General features: G+C 38.4%; 1 protein-coding gene across 2 annotated transcripts in view; it reads right to left on the reverse strand.

The window, feature by feature from the left end:
* Positions 1-1,169: 1,169 nt before the first annotated feature.
* Positions 1,170-20,218, reverse strand: part of erbin (erbb2 interacting protein) — an 89,307-nt gene continuing 70,258 nt past the window's right edge. Inside the window, exons 14-26 of one of the 2 annotated variants that reach the window (XM_067434228.1) lie at positions 18,870-18,969; positions 17,704-17,825; positions 15,555-15,728; positions 15,257-15,433; positions 12,124-12,241; positions 11,804-11,987; positions 10,052-11,513; positions 8,797-8,895; positions 4,766-4,822; positions 3,446-3,619; positions 2,462-2,554; positions 1,760-1,834; positions 1,170-1,655 (exon numbers count right to left, since the gene is read on the reverse strand). In XM_067434228.1, coding sequence (XP_067290329.1) covers positions 1,548-1,655; positions 1,760-1,834; positions 2,462-2,554; positions 3,446-3,619; positions 4,766-4,822; positions 8,797-8,895; positions 10,052-11,513; positions 11,804-11,987; positions 12,124-12,241; positions 15,257-15,433; positions 15,555-15,728; positions 17,704-17,825; positions 18,870-18,969 — 2,943 coding nt within the window. In that variant the 3' untranslated portion in view covers positions 1,170-1,547. The remainder of the gene's footprint in view (positions 1,656-1,759; positions 1,835-2,461; positions 2,555-3,445; positions 3,620-4,765; positions 4,823-8,796; positions 8,896-10,051; positions 11,514-11,803; positions 11,988-12,123; positions 12,242-15,256; positions 15,434-15,554; positions 15,729-17,703; positions 17,826-18,869; positions 18,970-20,218) is intronic. The other variant, XM_067434229.1, reaches the window with a different exon arrangement.

The following is a 20,218-nucleotide window of genomic DNA, read 5'->3' on the forward strand; positions in this document are numbered from 1 at the left end:
AAACATTATGATTAACGTTTAACAAGGTTTTTTTTTAGCTTTTCGAATCTCTTTGCTATTGAAGAAGTTGATGTATCCACATACAATGGAACGATAATCTTCGTAGGGGCGTTTGGAAACAGCAGTGCAATCGCTAATGTGACGAGACATTCATTCGCACACTATTCAGACTTTACGAACATTTTCTTTTACAAAAAATCTGAAATGCCATTTCCTATGTTTTCGTCTTTAAAAGATTTACAATATAAAATGCTGTATCAATCGAGAAATACTAAATGGGTTGTCTTTATTTATAAAAAACGCAACTGACTGCATCTTGCGAATGGAATAAACGTCTTTCTATTGCTCTTTTCACCCACTGTGTCATACATCAGCCTAATAAGGCCACGGAATATGCGGCGTGGATCTGTATGAGTATTGCTCTGGGTCGAACCCATTTTGTGACAGTTCAGGGTCTATGGCACTTGACATGTCGTTTTCTCGAAGCCCCAATAGCAAACACTAGTCAAATGTTAGAATGTTTTCGTAAGAGAATAAAATATCACATCTACAATCTTCTTCACAGAATAAAAAAACATTTTGATGAACTCCAAAAAAAAAAAAAAAAAAAGAAAAAAGTCTGAGCTCAAATGCTTCGGATGAGTTCGGTGGCATTGGAATCGGGTGGCTGTGTTGTAAAGTCAGAGGAAAGAAGTTGACGTGCCAGCAGATTCATGCCGTCCAGCCACAGTGTCCCAATATGCTTTGGTTATGATAAGTTGAACTACTTTCTGTTTCTGTCTTTTAGCAAGGCCGTTCTCTTTCAAAATCCTAATGGAAGTTCTTCATCGAGTTCCTGTCCATGTTTCACGTACAGGGAGCATTTCAGCGTATCCTTCCAGGTGGCATCTGGGCTAAAACTTTGTCTTCCACTTTTGTTCGGTGGAAGTTTGTAGGAAGAGACTCTTATTTCACTGGTAGACGGTAGAGAAAGCTGAGCAGACTAGAAGAGTTTCTAGCACTGAAACACTAACCCAATGAGAGGAAGTTTTCTTCACAAGAGTATAATCTGACCACCAGGCCAACTGATTTCACATCCAGTTCAGTTTAGCTCACCCCAGTTCTACATTCATTACCACAGCTTGCACGTAGCATTTTCTTCTAACTCAATCTCACACAGGTCATAAAAGTGGTTTTAAAAATCTTTAAAATTATACAAAAGAAAAGAAAAAAAAGAGTGAGATTTGATCGAGAGCCCTTCCCTCAAACGGTCAGCTCATGTCCCGTAAGAACTCTACCCAGGTGATGTCTTATAAAACAAAAACAAAAAAACAAAACTATCTTTACAAAAAGCACAGGGTTTCATGTCAGTTGGACTGCACCAACAGGCTATCCCACAGTGACGGTGCATGCTTCCTGACTCTGTCCGTCTTCCACCTGATGCAGTGGTTTCGCCCCTGTTCACCGACGGTCAAACCTCGTTCCCATTTACATCAGCTCAGATTAACTACATACAGCACTGGTTCCTCTCGGTACAAAAATAAGTCAGTGCACATTCTTTTTGTCAGTTATGCGGCCATCTCTCGAACGATGATCAGGTCAACGGTGTTGGGGAACGTCTTCAGGAGGGACACGGCGTGTCCGTGATCGATGTTAACAAAGCTGTATCCGTTCGCCTGCAAAGTGAATCGTAATTAATATTAGTGGGTTACTAAGGTATGGAAAAGACAATCATTTGAATAGCAAGAAATGGTTGAAAAAATTGATAAATAGTAATGACCTGGATGATCTTGTCCCCAGGTTGAAGGAGTTTTGAAGCCGGTCCCTCCGTCTGAACCCTCGTCACGAAGATGCCCTGTTGATAATTTATGATTTAAGAGTTGATTATTCATTAGAATAGTTAGACTTCTTTTGAATAACAAGTTTATTTGTGAGCACCAATTTTAGAGTAAACAAAATTTAAAACTACTGTTGAAAAGTTTGGGGTTGGTAAGATTTTGTATGTTTTTGAAAAAAGCCTCTTATTCTCACCAAGGCTGCATTTAATGGAATGTATAGTAAAAAAAAACTGTAATATTATAAACTATTAAACTTATCACAATTTCAAATAATGGTTTTCTATTGTAATATATAAAAATGTAATCTATTCCAGTGATGGTATAACTGAATTTTCAGCATCATTATTCCAGTCTAGAGTCAAATGATCCTTCAGACCCTAATCATAAAATAATAATAATAATAATAAAATAATATATAATATAACCTATAGGATTTATTCATTTGGATTAAGCATTTCTAGGTGATTGCAGACCTAAAAGTTTCTCTCTTGGCAGTTAAAATTATTTAAATGACATCTTAATGCTGTTCTCTATACACAACTGAGTTCCACCACTGTTCATGTTCAAAACCAAATGAAAGGTCCAGAAATGGATGCGCACACCTATTTAAAAAGAAAATGTAAGAAAAAGAGAAAAATACTGACGCTGTCGTCTGGGCGGAAGGGATTCCCGCGACCACCCACTCCTCCTGATATACTGAAACCCAGCTCAGGATTCTTCTCAATCTTCACATGGAGCTGAGAACACAAAACAGACACAAGTGTCACACAAAACACAGCACTTAAGTTCACAGTGACAACTAAATATCTGTTTGGCTAGCCAAGGTTACATTAGTGGAAAAAAAATATTTAATTTTGAAGGGTTTTACATTTTAATGATGGACCTTAAAAACTATTTAACCATGAATGCAAATATGATTCATTTTGATTTTTCTAATGACTTGGGGGGACGCAACAAAAGTAAATAGGGCCCTGTTTAAGATCCGGATCACAAGTGGATGACACCAAATACATGTAAAATGGGTCAAACAAGTTGAGCTTTTTAACTTTGTCAGACCCAAGTTTGGTTTAAAGATTAGAAACGTACCAAGCACAATGTTCTCTCACCATGGCGTGGTCTTGTGACTATCAAAGCAGAAATGAAAGCTGATGCTCTTTGTGTGTATTCTGTCGTCTCTGGGCACGTTCTTATGTAAACTGCATTAGCTTATTTCATTAGATCGTAAGATCTGAAAAAGTCCATACATTTACCTGCCTATATATAAACCTGCCTCCTCTTGAAGAAATCAGGACGGACAGTGGTTGAATGTGAATTAAAGAGACACCCGGTGTAAACGAGAACAAGTTTCCTTCGTTTTCCAGGTGTAAACAGAGCATAGATTCCATGATAATCAGTTAAGCCGTCTAAACTGGACGTGGCGTCACAACAAATTCCTGACAGTAAACTGACTTTTGCTACTACTTCTTTTACACAAATAACAAACGGATTTACAATGGTCACTTTGTTGTGTCCAGTGTGGAGAGCCACAACCTCTGGTGGAGACACTATGTTAGGCATGATGGTCTATAGATGCGTCTACATTTAAAATGCAGAGAACACATTGAAGTTTCGATCAGACTGGTGCTCACCTCCTGCTGCGGTGTCTCGTGTGGGACCCTTGGAGGGCCCGGGGGCTGCTGGGACACTTTGTACATCAGATAGTCGATGAGCTGCTCTCGAGAGGGGTGGCGTGCCATTGGTGGCTGACCGCAGCTCATGGGAGGTCTCACAGTAGGACACATTTGGCCGTTCATCAAAGGCACCTGAGAGACAAATACACACCAAACCATCAAATGACGCATACAGTATTTTTGCCATTTAAATCACTACACACTGTCAACCAATGACAAACTCTCTCCTCAAAGCTAAAACCAGCCGGTGCAGTGTTTTTTCAATTTAACTCTCAGGTTTTGGCAGAGGTTTGTGGAACAGACAGAGGATACTCTCGGAGATACAGTCGATTTATGGACTCTATGATGAGATTTCTGTGACATGGAACATAGAGAAAACAAATACACTATAACTATTCGAGTTGATAACTTTTGGGACATTTTTTATTATAACTGAAATTGAGTTAAAGGGAAATTACTGGGCTTTTCAATAAAAGCCAAAGGATATACCTTTATCTAAAAATTCAATAAATGTCTACTTATATGATGCAATGCATTTTTCAGACACCAGGGGGCAGAATGTTCCCAGTAAACATTTCAATGAACCATGAATCTTGCTAGAAGAACAAGAGATCCATGTTGACTGATGACACGTCACACTTTTAGACCTTTGAGTCTAATTAATCCACCTCACTAATGGTTTATTTCCCGAGAGACTGCGAACTCCACTATGAAACAAACTGCATGTTTGTTTTCAAGGACACTTTCACACAATGTCCAAAGGTCACTCACCAAGTACAACAATAAAATATTTGCCAGGTGGTAATTCTATAAGAAACGATGAACTACATCATCATGCATGTTTATTTTTTTGTTCGTTTGTTTATTACAGGTGCAAGGAGACAATAATAATATAATTTTTCATGTGTTTATTGCAGTAGGTAGTGAGAACATCCACAGTTGGTTTATGAGCTAGAAAGGACACGTCTGAGTCTTCTTTAAAGCAGAGCTTGTTAATTAGAGCTAATTAATCACTGCTGGAGTCAGGCATGCCGCTGGCTCATATCTCAATCCAGTTCATTAGCACATTAAACAATCACACATGAGGTTATATAGGATTCAGTCATATATGAAGCATTCATTAGAAGTTTAATGATATTCCTGAACATCACTGCATAGATGTTCTTCATCAGTATGCACAGCAAAACACCTAAATGTCATCGCATTCGATAAACCAAACTAATTTTATACAAATCCAAATACTTTTTGTGTCACTAGTAGATAGTGTAAAGCACTTACTTTTCTTAGAGTGTCGATATGGTAGCCCTGTTGTCCATGAGGACTGAAGACATCGTCCTGCAGGGAAACAGCACAAAATGTCTCAATCTTTGCTATGGGAAAAGGCGTACTGTATTTGATGAAGCTTGATTAACCATTATGGGATGTATTTTGAGTACTTTTAATTACAGTGGACGCCTACATTATTAAAACATCTAGCTATCTAAAAAAATAATAAAACACTGGGAACTGCAACCATTTCCCATGAATGTGGAATTGTCAGTAAATGTGGTTCATAAGCGTGGGTTGATTATGCTCCTGCTTTTTGTCATTTCAACCGACAGGATAGTTGACTAATGGTATTCAAAGGCTACATTAACACTGTCAGTCCAAATCCAATTATGTGTATCCGATTGAAATCTGATCTAAAATTATTCCACATTGTGCATCACAACTGTGCATATCCGATTTGTGTGTCCCGTGGTGCTCTTTCGTTTTCTGGAATATCTGCATTGGTTTCTGCATTTGCAAAAGAGTAAAGCAATGTGTAGTCGCCGTGCTAGACTACTGGGTCTTCTGAGGCAGTGGGAGAAATGTGGGAGGCTGGTATGAGTGTCTATTCCGTGCTGTCACTGCTTTCAAATCATGTCTCCGTTATATTGCCATTTTCTGCTGTCGGGCACTTTGCAACAACACAACCTTGTTTCTGCAGAGGCTTCCAGCACGTTTTCCACAACAACATCTGACGTTCAAGTTTTACATGCCGTGAGAAAGTCACATACACCATGCAAAATCCAGTTAGACTGACATGGATTTCCAGAAACCACGTGACCCTTGACCAAATACCAGTAATAAGCGTAAATTTTTTTTTAAACATTATCTTAAGAGTATAAGATTTCCATTAATGTATGGTTTGTTAGAATAGGACAAATCTAGAATCTGAGGGTGCAAACAAAAATCTAAATATTGAGAAAATCTCCTTTAAAGTTGTCCAAATGAAGTCCTTAGCAATGCATGTTACTACTAATAATACATTTTTTATATATTTACGGTGGGAAATTTACAAAATACATTACAAAACATTATCTTTACTTAATATCCTAATGATTTTTGGCATAAAAGAAAAAAATCTATAATTTTGACCTACACAATACAATAGCCTACATATCGTTGGCTATTGCCACAAATATACCCGTGCGACTTATGACTGGTTTTGTGATCCAGGGAATGTAGCTTGAAATGGATTTCATGCATTTCATGTGATTTGTTGCTGTTTACACATGCTAAATGTGATTGGATTTCAAATGGATATGCACAAAAATCAGATTTGGACTGACAGTCTAAACATAGCCTAATTAGCTAGCTAAATCAGCCATTATGTTTACTAATTCAACATTATGAGAATAGGGCTAAACATAACCAATTTTTATTTATTTTATTTTTTATGTTTCATCATCATATTCCTTAGATTAAAAAAAAAAAAAAAAAAAAAGATTTCATGAGACTTTCAGCTAAACTGATAAAAAAAGAAAAAAAACTTTCTTGAGCTCAGATTGTGCTTTTAACACTAGAACTGCCATGATGGTCAAAATGACTGTTTTGAAATGTATATGTAAAAATGTAAAAAAAATACAATCTTGCTGATTTGTGACTTTTCCTAAAAGTGTTTCTATTTTTACTTACAATAGATTTTATATAAATTACATAAAAGGCACAAAAAAAAAAAATTAGAGCATTTCTACCTATTAAAGCCATAACGGTCATATTGATCGCTCTAAATCTTGCGTCGATTCTATTGTTCTTTCCCGTGGTGTATTGTCTCTGTCAGACAATATTTATTTACAATATTTATTGCCTGATAAATTTGGCATCAAACTTTGGCTAACTGCTGATGTCCGTTCGAAATACATGCTGAACGGGGCTCCGTTTCTGGGTGAAGAGGAGGCACGGAGCAGAGGTCAGCTCGTGAGAGAGAGTGTGGTGCTGAAACTGGCCGCGTTGGCATCACCGATGGGCCAAAAGCAAAGCTGGAGTCTGTGACCTATTACAACAACGCCAAGAAGGTATGGAGTGGATGTCCAGAGACAGAGCCAGGTGCGGACAGATCTGCAAACAAAATAAAACGCACAGCACCTGCTACCAATGCCGATGTGTGTGGAAATTGTGCGAGAAGAACAAAAGTAACTTATGTTTACTGTGAATCTTAAATAGCCAAGCACGATATAGATACATTTATTTAATATAAAATTTGTAGCGTAATTGTTTTATGGTTGCAAACTTAGTTTGTGACTCTTTTTAACTTTTAGAGCTGCTTGTTTCCAGCTTATGTTCTATCATAAATGTTGTAACTTTTTAAATCATAATCAAATAGATCATTTCAAATCTGTTTTTCTGAGTTATGTAAAATAAATACAGAGAAATACTGAATATGTAATAATTACATTTTACCATGAAATGATGCAAATATTTCTAAATTTATAATTATAATTTTTAACTAAATAAAATTTTTACATGTTGTTGTTATTTGTTTTTTTTAAAAAGATATCCTAACACACTTAATACATTAATCTCTTTAAAAATAGAGATTAGAGTTTATAATATAGTGGTCAAAATGACTGCTCATGGCTGTTCTAGTAGTTTTGGAATTCTGGCGCTTCTAGTGTTAAGCACACAGACAGAAATAAAGAGTGTTTGTTTCCAGGACTAGTGTATATGGTTTAGTGGTTAGGAATGTTCTTAATCTCGTATTACTTAGACAACCAAAAAAAATGGAGCAATTGTGCAAACCAGCCGACACTGGATATAAGCTGAGAAGGGTAAATTTCGGGTGGGGGTCTTAAGCTCCATAAGGGGCATTCTCGTCGATGCTTGCTGCTTTGGGACTGTTTGTTGGCTATTCAAAAGACATTTTTTTCAGAATTTTGTGGAAAACAGCAGCTTGGACAGTATTGGACAGTAATCCAATCGTTGAGCACAACTTGTCTGCCCACACTATACGAGTGAAATATGCAAGATAAAACCCGTGCCTAATTGCAACAACAGACCATAGTGTAGGCTACCAAAGAGCGATAGCCTATGGTCGAATGCATCAGCTATCAATATCAAGAGGATTTAGCATTTCCAATCAATGTATAAATTATTATTATTAGGGTAGGCCTAGTTTTATTATTAAATTGATAATACTTTTAATTTGCCCCCGCTACAATTTCATAACGGATCAATGCATAAGTGACACGCTGCATAATAAAAGATTAGATAGATTAGCTCACTCAATAAATTATTTAAAAACATTTGGTGCCGATTGTAGAATGAATTATAGGCCCACAATTAAAATGATTATCAGTCTATAATATATCAGAACACTGCAATAATATCAGTGTCAATGAAAAGAGCAGCTTTATTTTTTAAAAACAACTTGTTTAACGCATGTGTTTTCTACTTAATTTCACTAATATTGGACCACAAGAGAAATATTAAGACAGTTATAGGTTACATCACTAGCATATGTTAAAGTAGATTTCTCTTTCGTTGTCTCTGTGAGAATATGTGCCGAAAGCTTGTAATATTTTTCAAGTAACTTAATTATCAAGTAGCTAAATTAATAAAAGATGCGCTGGATCTGCTACACGGTGGTTTGGAAGACTTAGATTATTCATTTCACAACACGAACTGGAGGCGCAACAGTTTGCTAAATTTCTGCAATTTGATAGCTGCCTACAGAACTTAAATATCTCCCTCTTTTCATTTTCTTTCTTGCTGCATTAAAGATGAAATGGTTCAACCCAGCTTTAGCTGTACCATTCCTTTCAGATCTTGGGTGTATTTGATTAGGAAGAGTTTGAAATTGTATACTTTTTCATGTGCCTTTAGCAAGAGGGTTTTTGGAAACATTCAAGATAGTCAGCTCTTAAAAGTATGTACAGATATTGTAAGTTGACAAATGCATATAAACTAGTTGGTAAACAGCAAGCGGAGAGAATGACCCTTTGGGAACCGAGAAAGAGTCCACTGCGGAGTTTGGGGAGGTGAGGTCTTAGTGGGGCGGTACTCACGCTGGGCCCATGAGCTCCAGTCTGCCATCCGTCTACAGCGCTAAAGGCCAGAGAGCTCTGACTGCCAGTGAGAGTAGCCAAAGACCGAGATAGCATGCTCTGAACAAATGACGACACATGCACACAAACACACATGCATTTAATGATGACTTCAGTGAGCATGCATTGACCATGAGTACACTGAAACATGTAAGGGTTAGAACAGGTTTATCTGTGTTAATGTTCAGACACAAACATGCAGAAATATACTGGGTATTAAGCATTTATATGAGAGAATATAAACAATACCATATGCATGCAGTTAATGCTAAAGAATGGTGGCGCGTGGAAATTCAGACTTGAGGGCCAAAAACTATATTGTGAGTGCCCATGCAAAACTTGCCACTATGATGCCAGGGTGTTGCTATGTTGTTGCTAAATTAGTTTGACCATGTGTCTAAATATGAATATTTCCATACTTTTGAGTAAGCGAAAAAAAAAAGGATTTATAGTATTACTAAGTGACACTTTAATTAATTTCATGAGGCCACTGGGAGAGGATTTATGAACGACAGAGAAGTTAACTCCTCATTAGTACCGATGCAATTTCAAATGCATATAGCAATGGTGTTGCAAACATAATAGGATAGCAAACCCTGCTCATAGAGGGCTACCTTCTAGCAGATTTCACTTCCACTTCTATTTTCTAACAATCCTGAACACCTTGATTAGCTTGTTCAGGTGTGTTTGATTAGGGTTAGAGTTAAACTCTGCAGCATGGCTACCGCTGCACTATGATATTCTGAACCCTAGATACAGATATAGATACCTTACACAAAATCTAATTTGTATTGCCCAACTTAACCAGGGATGGGCAACTCTGGTCCTGGAGGGTCACTGTCCTACACAGTTTAGCTCCATCCAAAGTCAAGCACACCTGCTTGGAATATTCAAACAAAACTGAAGACAGGTTAGGTTTTTTCAGACGTGTTTGATTAGGGATAGAGCTAAATTCTGCAGGACGGTGGCCGAGGCTGGAATTGACCAGAAGACTGGAATTGCCAAGCCCTGCACTGGACGGAACTTGCAAGTCCAATCAAATATAAAAGTAGCAGCACATTTCTCCTCAACAAACTGCACAATCTGAAGTACGATTCATGTTTGGATTAAAATATTGAAGAATAAAGTTTATCGATTTGAACAAACCCTTAATTCTAAGTATTAGCAACAGTTATGTGCTTGCCTTTGTATACACTATCCGTAAGAACAACCATACCTTCTCCATCTTCTTGGCTTCAATGTGTCTCATGACCTGATCCCGCCAGTCAGTTGGAACCCTGCCACCTCCTCCAACTGGCCCGTCCAGCAGCGAGTGCTCTGACTTCACCCTCATGCTGGGCCTCTTGCTGGGGCTGCCATGCTGGTAGTTGAAGTCGCTGACGGACATGGTCCTCTCTGGAAGCTCGTGAGGTGGGGGCCGGGCACTCTGTGGCCGGGGAGCGTTGGGTCCATCTATGCTGTATGTGCGGGCTGACAATGGTCTGTGGAGAGCCTGGCTCATCTGCAGGGGGCCACGGCCCACCGCATGAATGTCCCGATAGGTCATGTAATCTCCTTCCATTCCTGGCATGCGACGTGGGTCTGTCATGCACATGGAGGTGCCAGAGGATGCACTACCTTGTCTCTGCAAGGTGCCACGCTGGCCAACAGATGGCAGCATCCTTTCCTTGGCCCACATTTCTGGGGTCTTGGGTGGGCCACGTTGTTGGGGCTGGGGGTATGGAGGGGCATTGTTGCGGTTGGAGTAGTTGGTGTTGGCAAGGGAGTGCTGTGGTGGCAAGTAGGGCTGCTCGGGCGGTATAGGGGTACGTTGGCTCCACAGGTTGTCTTTGGGGACTGTGCTACTGGCATACTGGACGTTGTACTGAGGCGGGGGGCCGACGGGATAGCGGGCGCTGCTAACCGGAGGTTTGGAGCTGGACAGCAAGTCGGAGGATGATGCAGAGGATCCAGGGTAGATTTGCAAGTGTTGATCATTGAGCAAGGATGCAGATTTGGACCGGACAATGCTCTGGCCCTGAGCAGAAGTTACAGATGTTCTGGTTGCGCATGCCACTTCGTACGGGGGGCTTTCTCCCTCGAAGGAGTACAGCTTCATCCCTCCAACCTCCATGTTAGCGATACTCTGAGATTTCACCACTGGGGCCGGTGGACATTTCTTCTCTGGTGACAGCTCCTCTGTACTACGAGAAAGACTCATATCACTTAATGCCGTTACACCTGTTGAGACGGTCCTCGTAGACTCATACCGCAATGGAATTTGATCCGTTCGGCCATTGAAATCCTCTCCAGACTGGGTTTTCTGAAGCTGATTGCCGTTCTCAAAGTTCTCAAGTGACAGCATGGCATTGTTGTTGCTTGACAAGGACTCCTTGGCTGCGGGATTCTTGGTCCTTTCCAGGTCTTCATAGGACACCATGTTGTCAGGTGGGAGTTTGGCCACATTCATGTTGATCTGATCCCACTTGCTGTACTGCTCTGTCACGCCGTTTTTTATGCCCTTTTCAATGAAGGCAAACCTCTCCTCCATGGAGAGACTATAGTCGGCCATCTGGTCTGACTTGCTTTCGTAACCCTGCTGGTTCTTCAGGATGGTCTGTAAGGACGTCTCAGAGCCGTTACAGTTCTGGAGTAAAGGGGTCATCTGCTTCAGCTGGTTGAGGTTTTCATCTTCTTGTCTTGAGTTTGAGGAAATTAAATCAAGTTAATGAAAGACTCTAGCTCTGTCCCAAAACATAGTGAGCTGCCCTTCTGTCTCCTACCTACATGGGCAGCTGCCTTCTAAGCTGGAAAATATATTGTGATTCTTTCTCCAGATACATTGACATTGATGTAGTGTCTAGCATTCTATTCAGCATTCTACACAGAGAAATATTTAGTTTAACCTTGCAGATCATTGTCATGTTTTTGACTATTGGTGTATTAGGTCTATTTTTGAGGTTTTGGTCTTTTCAGGGAGTGTTCGTACCTGTTCTTGGGGATGAGAGGCATCTTTGACTCTCTCTCTGGGGTGCAGAGGGAGTTGTCCTGACTACTGTCTGTTGTCAAGGACACAGAATCAGACATGCGCGAGGGTGAAGAGCAGTTGCTGTTGTTCTGGTTACTGTTAGCCACTGTCTCATCCAGCAAAGAGTCGGCATCCTTCCCATCATCTACATCACCAGACACGAAAAACACAGTTTGCATTTGTGAGTTCTATTACACATCCTATTTTGAGAAACAATTACCCACGTTAATGAAAGAATTATTAATTGATATTAAGTAAAATTGCGAGGGTAATTAGGTTACCTTTTTTGTCCTTGCTGAGGGCCACTACTTTGGGCTGGTTAATGGAGATTTCAATGAGTGGAGGTCTCATTTCGGCTATCTTCATTTCATCCTCCTCAGATGACAGCTCCTCTGAGTCCTGACCACACAACCACATCACACCAAATGCTTAAATTCAGTTTATACTTCAATTTACTTCTATAGTGATAAACTGAAGTAATTTTCATATGAATTTGTGATAAAGCATGTCTTGAGACATTATTAAATCTCACATAATACAATATGAGCAAGTATATCCCGACAGGTACTTCACATCCACTCATAGTAAGAGAATAATTTACATTTATGTTTATGGATTTAACAGATGCTTTTATTTAAAAGCGACTTACAAGAGAGGAACAAAAGCAATTCGTCAAGGAGCCAATTTGTAGTATACACTGCCAGGTTTATTTGACAACTAGATTTGTAAACAAGTTAGAGAAGAGGAGAAATGCAGAGAGATGAAATGTGTGTGCGCATAGGTTTAAGGGTGTTGGATAGTTAAGTGCTTGCATGTTAAGAGGTGCGTCTTCAGCTGATTCTTGAAAGATGCAAACGTCTCAGCAGTACACGTGGATGTGACTATGGCTAATATGTGACCGTGTATGTAGTATACTGTGATAGACATATTTCTCAGTTTTTTTCCCTCACTTACAAGCCATATTGCTGATCTATTATATCACCACCACTACAATTTCTTAAATAAAGGATCCAAAAATGAAGTCATCTTTTACTCAACCTAATGTCATTTCAAATCCATGTAACTTTAAAAAAATAATTTCTACATTACATAATGAATATAAATTGAAACAGGATGCCAAGCTCCAAAATGAAAAATAAATGTAATAAATTAAATAAATATGTATTTATTTACTATATAACATCTTATCAGCAGCAATGGCTATATTCATGGCAAAAAATTATTATTACAATATAATTTCAATACATTATTTACAATAATGTAACAATTTTGTCTTAAAACACGCAATGAACAAAACATACATGTAAAACAATAACAACAATAGTAAAGATAACAATTATATAGAAATCTTTCATGATAAGATTTTAATAATATATTTATTCCAGAAACCTTTTTAAAATTAATATATTTTCTCAATAAAAGCAATGTCTAATATCATTTAAAAATATACATTCTAATAAAATGTGTTTTACACAAGAAATTCTTAAGTCACTAATGGTTTCTCTACCCCCTTCAAGAGTCTTGAGGGACTGATTCGACATCTTGTATATGCAACCAGGTCTATTTTCAAAACAAAAACAATAATTGACTCCTTGATTTAGTACTGCATTAACCTCATATAGTTTGAAGAACATAAATAAATAAATATGCTATACAATGATCATAAAGGTAGTCCATATATACATGGCTCATAGCCTGAATGTAATGCTAACCTAAATCTAATGGCTACAGTTAGGGCTGGGCGATATGGCCAAAATTTCATATCCCGATATAGCTCATTTGATATCCCGATAACGATATACATAACGATATAGCAATTTTTCTGTTAATTCAGTTTATGAATAGTCTATACAAAATTGCAATGTGGAAATGCAGTTTGAAATTATATACAAAACAAATAAAGGTAGTACGGACTACATTTTTATTTTATTTAGAACCTTTTTTTCAAGCAAGACTGTTGGTAAAGTTAACACCTGCCTAGGGATGTTAACCGATGACCGTTTGACCGATGGTTGACCGTATCAACGTTAACCGATCAAAGTTGTCGGTTGTTGGTAAAATAAAATAAAAAAGTGATCTCTAAATTTGGCTACTATATAGTGGACTAAACGCTTCTACAAATAGCCATCTCATTCCAAAATCTTTTTGTGTGAAGTGAACATATCCCTCGCACTCAATTTTTCATAACTCGCCTGTACTTAATAAACCAATAAAAACATTTGGCGCAAGGTCACAGCGTTTGGGTTTTTGCGCTCACAAGGTTTGCAAAAAGTAAACAGGCCAAAACACTCGAGGTTATAGCCAGGGCAGACGATAGTATGAAGCGTGCATTCCGCATAAGATGGGCTTACATTTGGAAATATATTACATCTACATTTCAGTGGTAACACATAAGGTGTTGATCATCATCTTTCTTTATTATTGTTAGCACTAACGTTAGCTTGAACTAAAGCAGCGTCTCTTCGGAGCTGTCAAGTGAGCCGCGGCAATGTTTCAAATGAGCTTCTAACGCCAGACAAATGCCTTTATTTTCACCGCGATCACCTTAACTAAACCATTTCAAAACTAAGGAGCCATTGTCCTCAGATTACAAACAAGCTCCTCGGCGGCGCGTTTGCGGGACTCGTGTTTCGCACTGTGGGGGACTTTAAAAAAGTGACGTGAGTGGAAGGGAGGCGGCAGCGCTAGGACAGTGTGTGTGTGTGTGTGTATGTGAGAGAGAGAGAGTGTGTGTATGTGAGAGAGAGCGCGGCTTTTATTTCAAATAGCGCAGCATATTTTAAACTAATTGGTTAACCGGTTTCAACAGGCTAATGAGGGTCGGTGGTCGGTCAAGAAAATGTTTAGTTTTCGCCATCCCTATACCTGCCATTAAAATATTTCAATATGGCTATGCGCCACGCGTAAAAGCCCGTTGCAGCGTCTGTGTCTGAAGATTGTTTTGAGCGCTTATGCCACCACTCTGGCATAATTACTCTGAGAATTACCCTGGTCTGAACCGCGTCTACTACCATCTTCCTCCATGTTTATGTATTGCAGCGTGCATGGGCATGCCGTGGCGTGAGGTGCATCTTGACGTAAAATTCTGCCGTAAACGCCTTATGGTGGCGTAAGCGATAGAACCTTATATACAACGATAGACATTTTTTATCGTCCAGATGATATATTTCGTCATATCGCCCAGCCCTAGCTACAGTACAAGTGAAGACTTGAATAATAACTTCAATTCTGGTCAGTTTTTCACAGTGCATGAGTCACATGAACTACTTTTGTGTTACTTTTAATGTTTGACAGCCTGTCGTTTTGGAGCTTGATAGCCAAAAGAATGAGTAAATGTTTTTATTTTTATTTTATTTATCTGATTTAATAACCATATTCATAACATTTAAATTTTTTGACACTTTGATATAGTACCTCAAGGGTGTCATCATGGTTCACCATGGTTCTCATGTTGTCTGAGGTCTTGAGAGGTATCCTTTCAATGCTGTGGTAGTCTATTGAATCAATTGGTTCGTAGTTGTGATGACTGTTCATCATCATTTTAGGCTCCATTTCAACTGCTTTGCCATTAGTGCAAGGACTTTCAATCACCTGAAACATAAGGAATTCAGTGTTATTCCAACATCTGCACCAAGATTCATTTTCATTGTAATAATTATGTCGACCCATCCCACAATAGGACATGAAACAGGTAGTGCTTTCAAAATCCAACCTTCACTCCAACGTCCTGCACTCCGATATGGTTCCTCTCGCTGACCCTAGTCTCTTTTCTTGCTTCGTCACCGGACTCGTCCTCTTTGAGTCTGTGAGCCACGGACTGAGCTGTTTTCACCATGTTCTTCAGTTCATCGGGGTACGGGGTCGGGTATCGCTTCAGATTGCCCTCCTGTAAATAAAAATACAGATTTAAGTAACTCAATGAATTTATCAGGGAACGTCATAGGATCTGTAATAACTGTTTTGTTCTAAAATCAGATTTATTATATAATAATCTGATGTAGTTTGTGGGCACATTATGTAGCTACACAGGAAGTTACATCATTGTAAAAGAAAAAAACAGGTTAGTTCTTATAGAGGGTTGCTGAACCCCTGGCCAAACCACTGATACCATTTAAATGGAGGTGGTGAGCTTTTTACAACACCCACAACGAGGAGGGCTGCTCCTTCTGGGCCAGAAAGGGCCACACTGGCGCTCTCTGAGAGCTGATAGTGAAGCTCCATCAGACAGCTTGGGAGCCTGCATGTGTTCCTGGCACAGTGTACAAGCCAGACAGGCATATTGAGTCATCAGGGGTGCAAGACCATGCGCGAGAGAGAGGGAACGAGATACCGAGTATGTAATATCAGCGAGATGAGGGTGGAAGGAAAAAATAAGGTTGACGTTGTACGCTCGAGGGCTCCTGAGACAGTGAAGGCTTCCATTTCACTTTCTGACAGGAGTCATGTCAGGGTTACAGTTTTAATGAGATTTCCACTGCAATGCAGTGAAGCGCAGGCTGTGACATGCTGACAAAACCAGGTGAGGCTGTTCCACTGAAACCGTTTTACCTCACCTCACGCTGCCAAAAACAAAGAAATAATTCAGCCCAAAAATGACAATTCTGTCACTATTTACTCATTCGCATGTCATTTCAAGCCTGTATGACTGACTTTTTTTGTGGAAAACAAAAGGAGAGGTTCGGAAGAATCTTCTGGTTTGTTTGTTTGTTTTTATTGCCATTCCGACATTTATGGCTATTTTCATGGCATGTGCCCACAAAGATCAATGTAGTACAAATAAATAGTAGTAATAAAAATTGACATCAACTCACATCAATATAACAAAATTTTTATAAGACTTTTCATATATATATATATATATATATATATATATATATATATATATATATATATATATATATATATATATATATATATATATATATATATATAAAAAATAAAATATAAAAATTAAGATTATTCTTGGTGAAATGGTTTTTGAAAATATTTTTACTCAGAACTTTCTGGGTAAAAATGTTGCCTTTAAAGTGGTCTATTCCAACAAAAGACTGCTGGTCACTCTTTGCCATACATTATAATGAAATGAAAGAGATTATATATTCTACATTTCAGTATCACCATATTTATCAATTTATCTATATTTACATCACTGATGTAGTTCATAAAATTATCCGTTTTTAGAATAATTGAAATTACTAAGTATGTACTTTTGTCATTTTTTATGAGTTAGTTTGTAAATATTTCTATTTAGCTTTTTTATTTCATTTATACATTATTATATTTATTTAAATGTATATTATTTCAGCTATTTGCTTAGTTTTAGTAATATTTTATTTTTTAAACTTTTTCAATTTTATTTTAGTTAGTTGCCAAAGCAACACTTCTAATTACATGTGTGTACATCTTGATGACATTTAGGATACTTTTATGCTTTAAAAAATAAATTAAAAATTATTACTTTTGTAGTTGTTTTTGAAGCTTGGACCATTCCTTTCCCATTTAAAACAAGAAATGACATGACCATGACACAAGTTTAAATAAATAATGAAATAATTGGCTTATAAGGTCTTATTTGTTTTTTGTCATTTGTGATGAAAGAAACGGCATGCGACATATCTCTCACAAAGCTAAACTGATGTTATCCAAATAAACTGACTGCAAGCTGACTCCAAGATTTTGAGGCTTAAAGCAGCCAATTGTGAAGGCAGAAAAGTGATTTAGGTGTGCCTGGTTAGGACAGAACAAAACCACAAAAGGGGTTAGATGGGTGATATGAAGCAAGGGAGAAGGGCAAGACATGCACAAAAGGAAATAGAAAATCGAGAGAGCACCCTGGACAGAAGTGGACGGTGGGAACTGACCCGCGGAGGCGTTTCTCTCTCATCCTTGTCCTCATCACACTCGAAGGCCACTTGCGCCCGCTGCTTGCGCTGCTCCTCCCATAGAGACGGGTTAAAGCTCTCGCTGTCTGAGTTGGGCACATCTGTGAAAGAAGAAACCGTTAACAAACAATCACAACAGTGGCACTGGAGGATGGAAAGTTCAAGGATCTTGAAGCAAATCCTGTGTTGAGTTTGTTTTGATTAGTTTTAGAGATTCAGTTTGTTTCTGACAGTCCAGTGATTTCTGATTCATTAAGACCAAATCGTTAAAATGGATTAATGCGGCGTCTCTCTGCTATGTGGATTAACAAACAGCAAAAACCTGAATTAAACTGCACACTTTTGCCCAAGCCTGATAAGCGACACAGACTCAGTTTACACACATCAATTCTTATTTGTGTTGTGTGCCCATTTAACAAGACATTAGGGTTCAGGAAAGCACTATGTCATGTAGTCGCGCAGACTTCAGACGATTTCTAAAGCTCAATCATGCTAACAAACTGAAGCGCACACCAGAGAGCTGCACAGCCACTGTGTTTGCGTTCTGAAGAGTTTAAAGTGGGGTTGCTAGGTAACAGGTTAAGACGTATTAATCCCCCCCCCCTCTGGAATCCAGAAACACTGGATTCTCAGAAAGAGAAAACAGTCACATGAGCAAGTTCAGGCTGCAGGTAGCAACATACACTTGATCAGTCAGGTCTCTAAAGGCTATAAATTCATAACGGTTTTTAGAAACGTTAAAGACCAGACAGTGTCAAATGTCTGCCGCTACCTGCATTTGGTTTCTAAATTTTGAAGTTTACAGTAATGTTTTTTTTTAAATATTCTTTCTATGTATGTATGCATGCATGTATGTATTCATGTATGCATGTATAAACACACACACACACACATATGTATGTATGTATGTATGTATGTCTGTATGTGTATATGTATATTATACACATACAAACACACACACACACACACACACACACACACACACACACACGGGTGTATGTATATATGGACATATATACACACACACACTAAATATTGTATTTGTACAAGGCATATACAACATACAAGGCATACATTCAGACAAGGAAACTCTGAAAAGTGACAGGAGGGCGACAGCTGCAGGTCATGCATGACTAGACACTCACAGTCCTCGCTTCTGGTCTGTTGAGGGAACATGTAGTTCGTAAGTACGATCTTGTGAGTCTCTGGATCCTCCTCTTTTTGCAGGGGAATGAGTGGCTTTGACTGGGAAAAAGAGAAAAAAATAAAACACAAGGGTCAGTTGATTTGTAAAATTACATTAGATGCCTTGGGTAGGACACTTTAGGAGTCACACACACAGCATGAGAACTCTGCCAGTCTTGACTGCTCTCATTACAGAGTCAGGCCATGCAGCACTGGCTTTAAACTCATCTCATCTTTAATTACATGCAGCTTTATAAAACTGCACATCACGATCAATAAAAAAAACAGCGTGCCACATTCATCCCAGCGCAATCTTCATCAACTGTCGATATTCAAGCTGAGCTGTAGAGCTGAAATCCTTGCAGAGAGGTTGATTCACAGAGGATCTTGGCAGTCTCATGCCATATGGGCCACACTGATTAGATGTGCTACCAGTGTTTTATTATTTCACAGCGGCGCTGTTCTCATGCATTCTGCTGAATTCACTTTCCTTGAGAGCAAATATCACAACAATCTCTGCAATTTGTCCCAGCCTCCAATGCCTAAGGGATTTAACTGGCATTAAAGAAAGTCCTACATGTTTGTAATGAAACGAGGGTGAGTAAATAATGACCATTTTCATTTTTGGATGAACTTTCCTTTCATTTAAATCATATATTAAGATAAATTATGTGCTATGTTGAACCTCAGAGGTGGGAAGACGGCGTGTGTGGGAGTGGAGGTGATTGTTATATTCAATAAGCATTAGTCACAGGCTTGATGGCCACTTGTGACAATCACTCAGATCACCCACACACTCTGAGCTTAAATCACTTTGCCAACAGCACAGACCCTGCTAAAGGACATGCTTTCAAGTGTATTTTGGGAAGTGACTGTGAATGAGATTATTGTGATGTAGTGATTTATGTAAATGTAATGTAAACGGCTCTCTGAAATACTCAAATGCGATCAAATATTTATTTATACAGACAGCTAAAATTTAACTGACTCCTGTCCCAGGCTTTCCTCTCGATAGGGTTCTGACACTTCTTGATCAAAGAACTATTACTTTTCCAACTTGTTCTTGATTTCTTGACATATTTTAATATACTGCATAATATATTTAAGGGTTAGTTCACTCAAAAATATTTTTTTTCACAACTTATTTATATTGACTTATTAATAATATTTTATTACAAATAGACTTTTTACACTTTGTAACAACCATTTAAAAACCCTTTGACATTTACATGTTTTCAACGAGTGTGGGAACACCACTCAACATAAAATGATTTAAGCTCAAATCAATATTTCATGTCCAAGTATTTAT

This window comes from Pseudorasbora parva, chromosome 23 (assembly GCF_024679245.1).
Source record: "Pseudorasbora parva isolate DD20220531a chromosome 23, ASM2467924v1, whole genome shotgun sequence".
Taxonomy (NCBI): domain Eukaryota; kingdom Metazoa; phylum Chordata; class Actinopteri; order Cypriniformes; family Gobionidae; genus Pseudorasbora; species Pseudorasbora parva.